The sequence below is a fragment of the Rhinatrema bivittatum genome, chromosome 8, assembly GCF_901001135.1.
Source record: "Rhinatrema bivittatum chromosome 8, aRhiBiv1.1, whole genome shotgun sequence".
Classification (NCBI taxonomy): Eukaryota; Metazoa; Chordata; class Amphibia; order Gymnophiona; family Rhinatrematidae; genus Rhinatrema; species Rhinatrema bivittatum.
The window spans coordinates 164,485,232-164,500,596 of NC_042622.1; the positions used below are offsets into that span (position 1 = coordinate 164,485,232).

Consider the following 15,365-nt stretch of genomic DNA (forward strand, 5'->3'; position numbering starts at 1 on the left):
TGCATTTTTTGCTCCTTATCCAATTATACCATGTTATTTTGCTTTATGTTTTGTCTTATGTATTGTACAGTTACTATGTTTTATGTATTGTTTCTCCACCCATTACATGTAAACAAAAGTGATGTCCTTCGAAAGTCGGTATAAAAAAGCTTCAAATAAATAAATAAAATAAATTACAGCTAAGAAAATTAAATACTTTTTACCTATAATTACACTCACTGAGTATTATTGCTATTTATATAGGAATATAAAAGACAGGAAAAGAGGGGAGGGTAAAAAACTGCGTGCTTGGTTCTCATAAGCTGACATTAGTAACTGCAAGAGCTCATACTCCAACACTCAGCATAGGTGTAAGGAATTGGGCAAAACCTGAGGGATCTTCTAACCTGCGCACTACCCACTCCTTTATCCAAGTGTAGCCACCCAAACCCAAACACCACCTCCCCTATTACTCCCAAATCTGCTTCTCTAACATTATCTCTCTTTTATCCAAGTGTACTCATTTGACCCAAAACACCACCACCCCATTACTCCCAAGTCTGCTTCCCCGATTCTGCTTCCTCTTACCCATTACCCCATTACTCCAGTACCCAACCCCCAACACTGCCACTGCTTACCCTGAGTATCCTCACTCAACCCCAGACACTGCCTCTTCCTTCACTCTGAGCTTTCTCAACAGCAGGAGCTGTGATCTAACTAGTCTGCCTATAGCACTAAAAAAAAATCCCAGATATTTTAACATTTAAGGAAAATAACTAAAAAGCATTTTTATTTCATGAGGTTTACCCCATGGTAGCTGTTTGAGTTCCTGCATAATTAATTTGATGTCCAAGTTGCAGGCTGTTGAGAGATTTTTTTAGCTCAAATTTTCTTTAATTTTCTGCTATTCTTTCATTTCTACCGTGTATGTTTAATGGATATATTGGATTTTTTTCTTGATGTTATATGTATTAAGCTGTAACCCGCCTTGTACATGTACTTGCTGGAAACGGAAAAGAAAATATGTAATACATTAAAAAAAAATACCCACCCTCAACTCTACTTCCCATCTTTACATCCCAAGTCTGTTCACACAGCTCCCAACATTACAGCTCACCTGACTCCAACGTGGAATCTCCCCTCTTAGCTCCTTACAGCCCCTCAACAATGCATTTTGTACACACCCTCCTGTTTCTTCAGCAGATCTTCCTTCTGGTTCTCTGGGATCTCTGGTGGCTTGATCTGCGAGGCTAGTTCTGGGTCAATGTCATGACTGTAGCTGATATAATACATCCGGCAGTTACAACGAGAGATGATTCTCTGCACCTGCTGACTCTGCTGGGCCTCTACAGGCTGGTTCCAGTCTGTAGAATCAGGACTCAAGAGTCAGAACATAATGGAAGAACATGGGTACAACACAGAGGCACTTCCATAGAAATGTACTTTTTAGCATACAAATTGGTACTTTTTAATTGATGGATGCTAGTTATAAGGTCGACATTTAACACACTGCTGAGAGGTAAAGGAAAATTGGTTCTTACCTGCTAATTTTTGTTCCTGTAATACCACAGATCAGTCCAGACCAGTGGGTTGTGCATTCCTATCAGCAGATGGAGTCCGAGAACAAAACCTTTGGGCACTGCTACATAACAGAGTGTGCCACCTGCAGTCGTTCAGTACTGGCCTGTACCCAAGCCCAAACCACTAAACTTTACTAAAGGGCGAAGGGGGTTGGAAACCAAATGCAACAGCCAACCCCTCGCCCACAAGAGATACAAACAAAAAACACTAGACCACCTCGGAACTTGCTCATTCTGGAGCCTTTGCAAAAGGACCAAATTGTTTCTTCAGAACATATCAATTTTCAAGGTAGTCTTTTGAAATCTGAAAAGGGGATGGGACTCTGGACTGATCTGTGGTATAAAGGAAGGCAATCTATAAAAGCCGTCAGGGTGAACAAAGGAATAGATGCCAAAAGTCTTGTAAAATTCCTTTATTGAAGTGGAGACAAAGGGTAGCCCGACTCTGGCAGAGTTTCGCCGTATCGAGACGGCTGCCTCAGGGGCTTATGTGTATTCTCTTCAATTCACATTTGTCCGCACAAGTGGAGATCGATCCGTGAATGCGTCCAAAAGATATATTACTTTTGCTGGTCATATAGTGATATATATGATCCTCCATACACAAATTGTTCAATTTGTGAATTGAAGAGAATACACATAAGCCCCTGAGGCAGCCGTCTCGATACGGCGAAACTCGGCCAGAGTCGGGCTACCCTTTGTCTCCACTTCAATAAAGGAATTTTACAAGACTTTTGGCATCTATTCCTTTGTTCACCCTGATCTGTGGTATTACAGGAACGAAAATTAGCAGGTAAGAACCAATTTTCCTTTCCTGAACATACCCAGATCAGTCCAGACCAGTGGGATGTACCCAAGCCACACTAGACTGAGTGGGAACCCAAAAGACCCGCGCGCAGAACATCCTCACCAAAGGATGATTCATCGTGCGCCCTAACATCCAAACTATAATGCTTGGTGAAAGTGTGAAGGGTAGACCAAACCGCCGCTCTGCAGATCTCCTGAGGCGAGAGAAGTTGACACTCAACCCAGGAGGTAGCCTGGGATCTAGTGGAATGAGCTCTCAGACCCACAGGCACTTGACGCCCGCGGGCAACATAGGCTGAAGAGATAGCCTCCTTAATCCAGCGCAAAATCGTCGCCTTCAAAGCCTTGTCACCCTTCTTAGGACCCCCAAACAAGACAAACAGATGATCCGACCGCTGGAAGTCATTAGTAACCTCAAGGTAGTGTAAAAGAACACGAAGCACATCCAAAAGATGAAGCTCCCTGTCCTGAGGGGAATCCCTGGACCACTGCGGAAATCCTGGCAGCTCCACCGCCTGATCGAATTGTTGCCTGCTGAGGAAGTCCGCCTGCACATTTTCCACTCCTGCCACATGCGATGCGGTAATTCCTTTGAGATGGCGCTCCGCACAAGCGAACAATAGCCTCGCCTCCAATGCCACTGCGAGACTCCGTGTCCCGCCTTGCCGGTTGATGTAAGCCACCGTCGTCGCATTGTCTGAGAACACTCAAACCATTGTGTTCTTTACTAGAGGCAGAAATGCTGAGGGCCAGTTAGACAGCCCTCGTCTCGAGGCAGTTGATGGACCAGGACTTTTCCGTTGGAGACCAAAGCCCTTGTGCGGCTTTCTTGAGACAAACAGCCCCCCATCCGGATAGACTGGCATCCGTGGAGACAATCGCCCAATTTGGAGGATCCAAATCCACTCCTTGTTCCAGGTTGCTGCGTGAAAGCCACCATGACAGACTGACTCTGGAAGTAGAGGCAACGGTACATGGAACCGTTCCGACACTGGACTCCACCGCGATAACAGCGCACGCTGTAACGGACGCAAATGAGCAAAAGCCTACGAGACCAAATCCAAGGCGGAGGCCATGGATCCCAGAACCTGTAAGTGATGCCAAACCGTCTGAGTCTTCCTCTGCAGCAGGGCGTGAACCTGATCCTGCAACTTTGTTACATGGTCCGCTGCCAGAGAAACCTTGCTGCGGCAGGTGTCAAAGAGTGCCCTAAGTAAACCAGCGAATGCATGGGCTCCAAGTGACTCTTCTGGATATTTATGACCCAGCCGAGTGACTGCAAGGTGAGCATTACCCTCTGAACCGATCATACGCAGTCCTCCTGAGACTTCGCTCGAATTTGCCAGTCGTCGCAATACGGGTGAACCAGGACTCCCTCCTTGCGCAGGAACGCCGCCACGATCACCATAACCTTGGTGAAAGTACGTGGAGCTGTCGCCAAGCCGAAAGGAAGAGCTTGAAACTGGTAATATTGACCCATCACCTTGAAGCGGAGGAATCTCTGGTGAGCCCGGTGAATCGGGATGTGGAGATATGCCTTGGTGAGATCTAGCGTCGCGAGAAACTCTCCTCTGCATACCGTGGCCACCACAGTTCTCAACGTCTCTCAGGAACTCACAAGTACCTATTCACTTTCTGCAGGTCCAGGATTGGATGAAAGGTGCTCTCTTTCTTAGGAACCATACAGTAGACCGAATACCGTCCCCTGCCCTGGTCCGCCAGGGGAACTGGAACTATGGCCCAGAGCTCGAGCAGCCATTGCAGAGTCCCCTGTACTGCTTCGCGCTTTACCCGCGAAGCGACGCGAGACTCCACAAAGGCCTCCCGCACAGGGCGAGAAAACTCAAGTGCATAACCATCCCGGACCACTTCTAAGACCCATCGGTCCAAGGTAATCTTTTCCCACTCCATGTAGAAGCTCGTCAATCTGCCTCAGACAGCTTCTACGACATAATGGGTGCCCCTGGCTTCATTGAGCAGGTTTTCCACGATCAGACCCATGGACTCTCTGCCTGGGCGTCGACTTCCATAAATGGACCGCTGACGTCCCGAGTCCGGTCAGGACCCCAACAGAGCTGAAGACCTACCCGGGCGAAATCGGCAAGAATCCCGAAAGCGAGCCCGCGGAGGACAAACCTTCCCAGAAGGTTTCCTATTCTCTGGCAATCGGTTGCCTTTGGATTCACCCAGCAACTTCACCAACTGGTCGAGATCCTCCCTGAAGAGAAGCTTGCCTTAAAGGGGAGGTTACAGAGTTGAGACTTGGAAGATAAATCTGCTGACCAATTACGCAACAAGAGTAGTCTACGAGCCGTAACAGCAGACATCATACTACACACCGAGGGCCACACCAAGTTATACAACGTGTCTGCAACATAGGCAATTCCTGCCTCCAAATGTGCGGCATGCAAAGACAACCCCCCGTCGGCACTGGGGTTTGCAGATGCCTTCTGGACCCAGCAAAGACAGGGTCTCTGCATGAGACTGGTGCAAATCGCCACCCTGAGACTCAGCATTGATAGCTTGAAGACTCGCTTCAGGTGAATTTCCAGTTTGCGGTCCTGAATATCCTTCAGTGCAGCCGCCCCAGCCACAGGAATGGTGGTGGTCTTAGTCACGGCAGACACCGCCGTGTCCACCTTCGGTATCTTGAGAAGATCCAAAACATCCTGCGACAGCGGGTAAAGTTTTGCCATGGCTCTTCCCACTTTTAAACCCGTATTTGGTGAGTCCCACTCCCGGTCACCAGCTTGCAGACCTTCTTAGACAGTGGGAAGGAAGTCGTCAGTCCCCGAATCCCAGCCAGGATAGGGTTGACACCTTCGCTGTATGATTCCTCTTGTGAAATTTTGATCCCCAGTACCTCTAAGATCTGGGAAATGAGAGGTCCAGCTCTTCAAGCGTACGACGCTGGGATCATCGCCCTCTGAGGGAGGGAGGTCATCTTGGTCCGGGCTGTCTTGACTCCCATCACCCATATCTGGGGTGATCAGCCCCGGGGTCCGAGGGATTCCTGGGTGGGGCCAGCAACCTATCCTCACCCTGAGCCCCTTGACAAGCCCCTGTAGGTTGATGGCGGTCCGGAGAACCCATAGGTATCCACTTTGGTGGGGGTTCCACCAAAGGGTCCGGCTGCGCTGCCCTCTTCAGGATCTCCTGCTTCCAGCTAGGAACGCCTGGTGCAGCAACAGCACAAACTCAGGGCAAAACTCCCCCAAATCAACACCTCCCCCTCCCACAGGAGGGTCTGGTAGCCCAGAATCATCCCCAAAAACGAGAATCTGGTCCACTGGGGAAAGAACAGGAGGGGGCCTCATCCTCCCTCGGCATCCTCCCTCGGCATCCGGTCCTCCCTCTCCCCTGCCGAGGAGGACCGCAGCGTGGAGGACCGGAGCCCCTGTCTGGTTGCAGGTCCCTCCTGCCCTGAAGAACAGGCAGCACACAGGGAACTGGCGTTTATGGCCTGCCCAGACGCTCCACATGTGCGGCAGGTTCCCAACTTGGGCCGAGGTGCCATCACAGAGATCGAACAGCCATGCGGTCATCAGAAAAAAGAAAAAAAATCAGGCCAGAAACCTTAGCGCGACTGCAGGAGCCAAAAATAGAAAACTCCCTGCAGGCGCGAAAATGCTGTTAGGAGAACTGCCGGCGCGAATAAAATAAGGCCGCGCATGAAGGCCTGCCCCCCCCCCCCGCCAACCTACCCGGAGCCCCGGGCCATCGTGAGGACCCGTGGGTTAAGCTCAGTACTCCAACTGGCCTGCCGACGAAACGGCCTGGCCCGTTCCCCAAATTAACTCTGCCTACCTGGAAAAGCTTCTTTTTTGCTTTCTTTTTTTTTTTTTAACTTTATACTGACACTGCTAAGAGCCTGGGGAAAGGAGCAAGAGGAGCCTCTTCAGTGCTCGAGGAAACCAGGGGCCCCTGGCTATCGAGTCACTGGCATCGATGCAGGCGAGACACAGGCAAGGGTAACCAACTCCCCAGACTCCCGGCTTCCACTGAGGGATGGCCCACGAAGGTGCCTAACACTTCAGGAAGCAACCCTACTAATTACCTATCCTAGGAAAAAATCTTTCCCTAACAATCATCTTTTTTTTTTTTTTTAACTAACAGACTGCAGGTTTGCATCTCTACCATCTGCTGAGGTCAGAGAAATACTGAGGGACTGCAGGTGGCACTCTCGGTTATGTAGCAGTGTCCAAAGTTTTTGTTCTCTGACTCCATCTGCTGGTAGGAATGCAAAACCCACTGGTCTGGACTGATTTGGGTATGTTCAGGAACAACATACACAGTGTTAAGCTACATACAGTGTTACAGAGGCTCTAAGGCAGAGCTTTCCAAAAACTTTTCATGTTGGTGACACACTTTTTAGACAAACATAATTTTGTGACACAGTAATTCAGTCTACTAGCAAACCAGAGGTTAAAGGTTAAACGAACGAAATGTATTTCGACAATTTATGTATGTTTCCTTAAATATATACATAATAAAATGTTTCACGACACAACCTATTTTGTGAAAACCTTTCATTTATATTAAATATATATAATATTCCAAGATTAATGTTATTGTTATAATTTATGAGTAGCAATAATAAATCAAAGTTATTGTGTTATTCAATTTACCTCTTTAATGAGATATATGAGCTTGATGGGATGAACACAGCTTTTGAATATTTGGTGTTAATAAAAAAAGTCCAAAGGGTATTCTGCGTAATTTTAAAAAGCTGGCCAGTTTCACAGTATAAAATTATTTGATAGCCTCATTCAACTAATTCTATGTGGCTATAAGAGTGAAGTCTGAAATTTATAGGAAGGGACAGAATGTCAATATAAATCCTGCACTTCCAGTTCTGTAACTCTGTGCATCCACTGAAATTCCCCCAAACAATGGAGCTTGGATGTTTCCCTTCCAGCTCATCATACTAAAAGAGATTTTCAAATTCTGGTGTCACCTCACAGTAAGAGCAGCACAAATACATTCCACTGCCAGGCACATTGTGAAGTAACACAAAACCCCGCAAAAAAGACACTCAAAATCTATACTGCAATCCCATTGTAACATAACAGTAATAACACCAAGGACTCAAACAACAATAACCCTACCTGTGAAAAAGCAAGGGTAAATATTACACTGGGTCCTAGAATACCAATACACCACCTACTGAGGAAACAAAACAAATCAGATTGCTATAGATCCCTATGCTAGCAGAATCTCTCATCATGGTCACACACACAGAGTAGAGACAGACCCTCACCAAATACAGAATACAAAATAAAGGAGCACAAATTAGACAAAAACTGAAATGGAAACCCTAAGAAGCCCGACTGTGTATTAACAATGGAAAAACAGAACCACCGTTCCTCATAAAACAAATAAAATCAAGAAACATAAAGCATCAGTTATAATAGTAAAACCATACTAATAAAAGAATATTTTAAAACTACTGACAAATAGAATTTCTATTAATTAAAATCATATACATTTTTTACAAACACTAATAAAATATTTCAAAACAGCACATATATCAAACACCCAATAATTAAAACTAATAAGGATTTTAAAAAGCCCCTGCTGTCCATACGTGGGAGCTCTTGATTTCCCGTCACCCTGATATTGTCAAGGATTAGGTTATCCTCTCTCTCACACACATACTCACATGTCCATTCTCTCTCACACATACACTGTCACATACATACACATTCATGCTCTTATACCCACCATAACCTCTCGCTCTCACAGACACTGACACACTCTCAGGCTCTAAGACACTCTCTCCCCCTCCACATACACCCCCACACAAACTCTTACTCCCCTGGATTTTCTCATACACACTCATGCTCTCACTCTCTCTGGCTCCCTCACATACACACAAACTCACACACGCAGGCAAGCTCCCAATCATTCTCACACAAACACACACACCCAGGCAAGCTCCCAGTCATTCTCACACTGACCCCCCAGGCAGGCTCCCATTCATTTTCACACCACTCCCTCACCATCCCCCATGCATGCACACATTCATTCTCACACACACAGACCCCCAGGCAGGCACCAATTCATTCTCAAACACACATACACCACACACAGGCAGGCACCTATTCTCACACATACAAACCCCAGGAAGACACCCATTCATTCTCATACACAGACACACCCTCAGGCAGGCACCCATGCACTCACACACATACACCCCCAGGCAGACTCCTATTCATACACATGCTCCTCTCTTTCTTTTGCCAGCAACCTCGGAGCCTCTCTCATTCCTCTGCTGCCACTGTCAATGATGCCGCATGGCTATCGGGGAGGCGCTGATTGCTGCTACTGGCACTGAAGCCCATTCTGCTGCCTCCTCTGTGCAGGCCCCGTGGGTTTCCACTTCCTCCATGTTGATCTTGTATATCGTGAGATCCGCATAGAGAAAGTGCTACTCTTGCACATTACCAAAGATTACATGTGCCAATCAGTAAAAAGTAATTTATTTTTTTTTTACCTTTGCTGTCTGATCTTAGTTTTCTAATCGGTTGGTCACAAGCTTTTTTGTTCCACCTTCCCTTTCTTATTTTTTTGCCAATTCCTCTTTTTTCCTATTTCTTTTCTCTCCATCTATCTTCTTCCCTCAAACACACACACAGACTCACTCTCACATGCTTTCTCTCTCACACACACATACACACACAGGCTCTCACATGCTCTCTCTCATACAATCATTCATACACAGTCTCTCTCTTGCACATGCTGTCTGAGTCTCACACACCCAGGCTCTCTCTCACTCCCAGATGCTGTCTTGCTCAAGCACAGGCTCTGTCACATGCTCTCTCTCATACAATCATTCATACATACAGGCTCTCACTGTCACATACTGTCTCTCTCTCACACACACAGGCTCTCACATGCTGTCTCTGCAAACATTCAGGTCCTCACTCTCACACACAGACACACAATCTCTCATCTCATCTCATCTCATCCACACACTCTATGGGCCCTCAGCCTCTCTCTTAATTCCGGGCCTCCTCTTCACAGGTCGCTGCAGGATGGGCTCTGCGGCGGCCCTGATCTTCTCGGAACGATCCGCGGTGGCGGCCCTGATCTTCTCAGGCCGATCCGCGGTGGCGGCCCTGCTACCGGGCCTCCTCCTCTTCTCAGCCCACTGCAACAACACTGCTCCTCTTCTGCACATGGCTGATGCTCCTCCTCCTTCCCGCCCACGCGGCTCCGGCAACATTTTTCTTCCAAGGCCGCGCGGGCAGGAAGGAGGAGGAGCACCTGCACGTTTAGACGTGACCTTTTTATTCGGGCCATGGTGACGTGAGCTCCACCACGGCCCTACCGATCTTCCTGCTGTGTGTCTCCGGCACAGCACAGCGATATTTCACTACTCAGCCGCCAGTGGGATGAGGTCCACCAGCGGCCGCATTGGCTCCCCCTGACCTCTCCTCGGTATACCACTTGCTCCACCCCATCATGTGCACCGGGCTTGCGCGACACACCGGCACAGTGCAGGCGACACACTAAAGTGTCGCGACACACACTTTGGAAAGCTCTGCTCTCTAAGGAAAGAGAACAGACCCCTCTTTAGCTCTTTCACTACAGAGATATGTCAAATGAAGGTTATAGACCTCTATCAGCAAGGTCTGGCTCAGTGCTGACCTGTGGTAGTGCTGACCATGCCTCCCACTGCCTGTCCACTCTCCATAAGCTCCTGTACAGAATCCAGACTCCTCTGTCGATGCTCCTCGATATTCTTCACCTGCATATGAAGACGGAACAAACATCTCAGATCACTCCTACAATGTCCAACTTCCCATGAAATGCATTAAGAATATGCTTCCATTTGAAATGTATTTATTTTTATTTATTTAAAAGTTTATTTTATTTTAAAGTTTTTATATACCGCGAATTGGGCAGGGACCTGATCGTCTAGGCGGTTTACAATAAAACATACATAATTAAAATAACAATACAATCAAAATCATACAATACTACACATTTACAATGTTGGCTAATTCTTGCAAAATACATCTATCTGAGTTAAAGCAGCAGAGAAATTTTCTATTAGAGATATATGTGGACAATTAACTGATTTGTTATGAAATGTCCTTGTTTCATTTCGTTTTGAAAATGAAACAAAATGAAAGCAAATGAAATTTTGTTGCTTTTGTTTCATTTTCAAACAAGCTTACACAAACTCTGGCCCCACTGAAAAAAGCATTCCCCAATCTTACTCCATCCGTGGGATCCACATATCTAAATGAGTAGCTGCAATTCCTAAAGGCTAGCCAATGTCATTTTTAAATACCAGCCCAGTGAGGTAGGAACACCTAGGAAGTGGCTGAAAGGCAGAATATAAATCAAATAAATCGCTCCTGCCCATTTGATCTTATGGATTTCATGAATGGGGTAAGATGGCTACAGTGTAAATAGGGGACGCTTCAGTTTTTAAATCTGGGGTGCTGGCACTAAGCTTTTTTTTGGTAGTTGGTGGGAGGACCCTGACTCCTGCATTTAGTTTTGTTTCAAACAAGTGAAATAAAACAAAATAAAGCATAAGTGAAATGAAAAATGACAAACATAACTAAACAAAAAAAAATTAAAGTGCACACCTATAAAACAAATCTAATAACGGCTCCTTCCACCACTTCTAGTTCCTAACAGTACATACCATCCCCACCTCCTCCTGGCTAAAACACCAACCCCAAGGACTGCAGACTAATAACCCCATCTAGGGACAGCTGTAAGACTTCTCCCAGAACCTGGTAAGGAGTTGGCGCTCAGATAGGTGAGACAGCAGCAGCTTTGGAGCATGCGGACGGACTGACCAACAGCCACAGCTGTCCGTCCTCTCGCTCAGCAGGGCTACTTTCTGTGGTAGCAAAGTACTGCATACTGTCCAGCAGACACGTCCACGATGTCTTCTGCTTCAGAGCATCACCATACCAGGAAGGGTGATGCTGACACTGCAACAGCTGAGCTTTGGCTGCAGAAACAATCACACATCCCTCAGTCTCTGCACCACGCAGCACCATCTGTAACCAGGAACAAGAAGAGAGCTGCAAACAACAATCAGGGAACACCAAAACAACAGACAAAAATGGATGTTGATTTGGGAGCTAACAGTTCCTGCAGTCCCAGCCTCTCCTAGCAGGAAGTGCTGTAGGGAATAGCACAGGAGCACTAGCTGAGGGGAGCTCACAGCTCTTGCAATCCCAGCTTCTTCCAGCAGGAAGAGCTGTAGTGAACGATGCAGGACTGTTGGCTGTGGAGGAGCTCACAGTTCACATGGTGCTTCTCTCTCAATCTTTTGCTTTGTATGTGTGAAGTGGGCTAGGATTCACCATCTCCATGCATCCAGTACCTGGCAGTTCACAAGCTCAATGAGCCAGTTGCGATTAAAGATGTCATTAGTTTGACAGGCCGCAATGCCACACAGCTGCTCACCGACTCCAGATTCATCTTCTGTGAAAACTACAAACCTATCTGTTTCCTCGATAAGCTTCTGTAACATGTAGGCCCCTGGAATTAAGAAAGAGCCTCTTAATCATAACATCCTTGCCATCTGCTCACTCACCCTGGGCTATAGAATAGTCAGGACCTCCTAAGAGCAGAGGCTCTTAGGGGCCAATCAGCATCCGCCTCTAAAGGAGAACGACTGTCAATACAACTTCTAAGCCACTTTCGAGCAGGTTGTACCATGTTCATCTAGAACAGTGCTTTTTACTCAAGATGTAGAGTATATACACAATCATCCCAGCCACCACCTCCCCAGGAAGGCCATGCCATGCCATGCATTCACTACCCTTCCCTGTGAGGAAATATTTTCTGTTGTTGCTCTTGTGTTTACCTCCTTGAAGTCCCATGCCTTAATCTCACATTCTACAGCACTCTTTCCTCTGGAAAAAGGTTTAATTATTGAGCATTATTTATACCTTTGAGGTACCTGAAAATCTGTCATATTCCCTTGATCATTCCCTCTGAGGTATACATGGAGCTTCCGATTTCAGGCATTTATAAATTGTAAATTAGATGTTTATTTTCCAGCTATTTAGGGGTTCTTTGGGATGTTGTGGTGCTCATAAGCCCCATCATAGGTATAATTTGCAATAAACAGGCCGATCCAAAAAATGCACGTGGAAAACGGGCATTCAGTGTTGAGCGCCTACTTTCCTAATCTGCGCCCTGCCGCCTCTTCTGGGAGTGCAATAGAATATTTAAATAAGCAGTCTTGCTAAAAAGGAGGCGCTAGGGACAAATGTGCATCCCTAGTGCCTCCTTAGCAGCGGATGCCCAGGAGAGGTTGGGAAAATGGACACAATCTACGAGCGTCCATTTTCTCCCTCTACCAGCATATACACGCACAAGATACATGGAATGGACCATGTATCTTGTGCATGTGTATTGGATGTACAGATATTTTTTTTCCCAAAGACTTTTTTTTTTTCAATAAATCACCGATTTATTTAGTTCCTCCTAATTAGTATAGGAAAATTGGTACTTACCTGCTAATTTTCATTCCTGAAGTACCACAGATCAGTACAGACAAGTGCATTTTGCATCCCTATCAGCAGTTGGAGACAGAGAACTAAAACCTTTAGGCACTGATATATAACCAATAGTACTACCTGCAGTCCCTCAGTATTGACAATTATATATAATTAAGCCAATTATAGAGTAAGAACTCCTCAACAACTGGACAAACCCCTAAAAGAGGGCAAACACCAAATCCAAAGGTTGAAGCCCCCCAAACAGAAAAACCACAAATCAACCCAAGGGGCTAACCACAACCTGGCAAACCTCTTTAGGTTCTGTATAGATACATTCTGACAGCTCTTCCCAGTAAGCATGCCAGCACACAAATGTGCCATCAAGGGACTGGGTCTCTGGACAGATCTGTGGTACTTCAGGAACAAAAATTAGCAGGTAAGAACCAATTTCCCTTTTCTGCTCATAACCCAGATCAGTCCAGACAAGTGGGATTACCAAAGCACCCATACACTGGGTGGGCCCATGGAAGTCCCCCTCTCAACACACTTTTGCCAAAGGTCAGCTCTCCTGGAGAATGAACATCTAAATGGTAATGGCAAGATAAAGTGTGATGAGAAGACCAAATCACTACTCTACAAACCTCCTGCGGTGACACTGACTGACACATGGCCCACAATGCTGCCTGCACTCTAGTAGGGTGCGCTTGCAACTCATCTGGAATTCTTCTCCCGTCACAAAGGTAGGCCAAAATAGCAGCTTCCTTCAGCCAATGCACTATTGTGCCCTTGGAGGCCTTGCATCCATTTCTGGCACCTCCAAACAATACAGACAAATGATCCAACCGCCGAAAACTGTATATAATCTTTGCCTCCGGCGACTCAGCAGACCAATCTGGGAAGGAAAGAGCTCCACAGTCAAAGATATCACCTTAGATAGGAAAGAGGGTACCGTGCACAAAGACACCACCTCGTCTGAAACCTTCAGAAATGGTTCCCTACAAGACAAAGCCTGTAGCTCCGAGATCCTTCAGAACAAACAAATCGCCACAGAAATACCACCTTCAGTGTGAGGTCCTTTGCGCCTTCTTCAATGGCTCAAAATGGAGGCCCACAAAGCACCTGCAAGACCAAGTTTAAACTCCACACTGGACCCAATCTATGCAGCGGCAGCTGCAGATGCTCGATTTCCTTCAAAACCTTACAACATCTGGATGTAAGGCCAATGACCTTTTCCCTGGAGTATACCTCTGAGACACTCCAAGGCTGCAACCTGAACCTGCAAGGAATTGTAAACTAAGCCCTTGAAAATCACAGGCTCAGAATATCCTTTTTGTCGCAAGCACCTGCTCTCAAAAGTCAAGTCGTGAAAAAAGTGATCTGCCTGATCCAAGAAAACAGTCCTTGCCTTAATCCCTGCAAATGAGCCAATCTCAAGGACCCTTCAACTGCACGCTGAATCAGATCAGTGAACCATGGATGACGCAGCCTGTCCAGCACCACCAGTACCACCTGGCCCAGAGGCTTCTCGATCCGCCTAAACACTCGACTTATTAACGGTCATGGAGAGATCACATACAGCAGGATCCTTGTCGGCCATGGATGGAGCCAAGCGCCAATGCCCTCAGCTGAGACCTGTCGACTGCGGCTGAAGAAACTTGCTACCTTTGCATTGCTCCTTGACACCATCACGGGGACTGCCCCAACAAGACAGGATAAGGCCGAAGGCCTCCTTCAACAGCTCCCATTCTCCTGGGTACAACTCTTGCCTGCTGAGATAGTCCACTTGCAGCACATCGTCCAACCCGCAACATATGAAGCGACAATCCCCTGCAATGTTGCTCTGGCCAGGCAAAAAGGTCCTGGGCTCCTTGGGCAATCATGCAACTCTTCGTTCCCCCTTGCCGATTGATATAAGCCACTATTGTCGCATTGTCCGAAAACACACTGCCCATTTGACCTCAGACTTGTGGAAGGAATTCCATCAATGCCCTGCACACTGCTCTTGTTTCCAAGCAATTGATAGAAAAGAATGCTTCCTTTGGCGAGCACAGTCCTTGTGCCATCTGTTCTTGACAGATCGCCTTTCAACCCTGAAGTTGGCATCCATGATCCCTATAACCAGTCCAGAACCTCCAGGCCCACCCCTCCAAATTGGGGAGACAAGGCCACAACAAGAGACTGGACCTCGAAGTACCCTGCAGCGGTTAAGGCTGATGAAACTCCTCAGACAACAGATTCCAGCACGACAGCAACGCCCCCTGTAGAGGGCACATGTGGGCAAAAGCCCATGACCAAATTCAGCATACATGCCATTGAATCCAGGACAATAATCCCAAGCCCTGAGCACTGGCATCTGCAAAATCCACACCACCTGGGACTATATCTTCCGAATCCTCTCCAAGGTGAGAAACACTCTGCCGAACTGAGTATCAAACTTCACACCCAAGTATTACTGCATCTGGATAGGGATCGGGTGACACTTTGCCAAATTTGCAACCCAGCTCAAGGACCACAA

The 15,365-nt window shown here is 46.8% G+C and overlaps 1 protein-coding gene across 3 annotated transcripts in view; it reads right to left on the reverse strand.

Moving 5' to 3' along the window:
* Positions 1-15,365, reverse strand: part of KIAA0100 (KIAA0100 ortholog) — a 294,167-nt gene that overhangs the window by 83,390 nt on the left and 195,412 nt on the right. For 2 of the 3 annotated variants that reach the window (XM_029611003.1, XM_029611004.1), the window contains exons 25-28: positions 11,725-11,882; positions 11,189-11,395; positions 10,020-10,119; positions 1,164-1,343 (exon numbers count right to left, since the gene is read on the reverse strand). In XM_029611003.1, coding sequence (XP_029466863.1) covers positions 1,164-1,343; positions 10,020-10,119; positions 11,189-11,395; positions 11,725-11,882 — 645 coding nt within the window. Of the gene's footprint in view, positions 1-1,163; positions 1,344-10,019; positions 10,120-11,122; positions 11,396-11,724; positions 11,883-15,365 lie in introns of those variants that run through there. The other variant, XM_029611005.1, reaches the window with a different exon arrangement.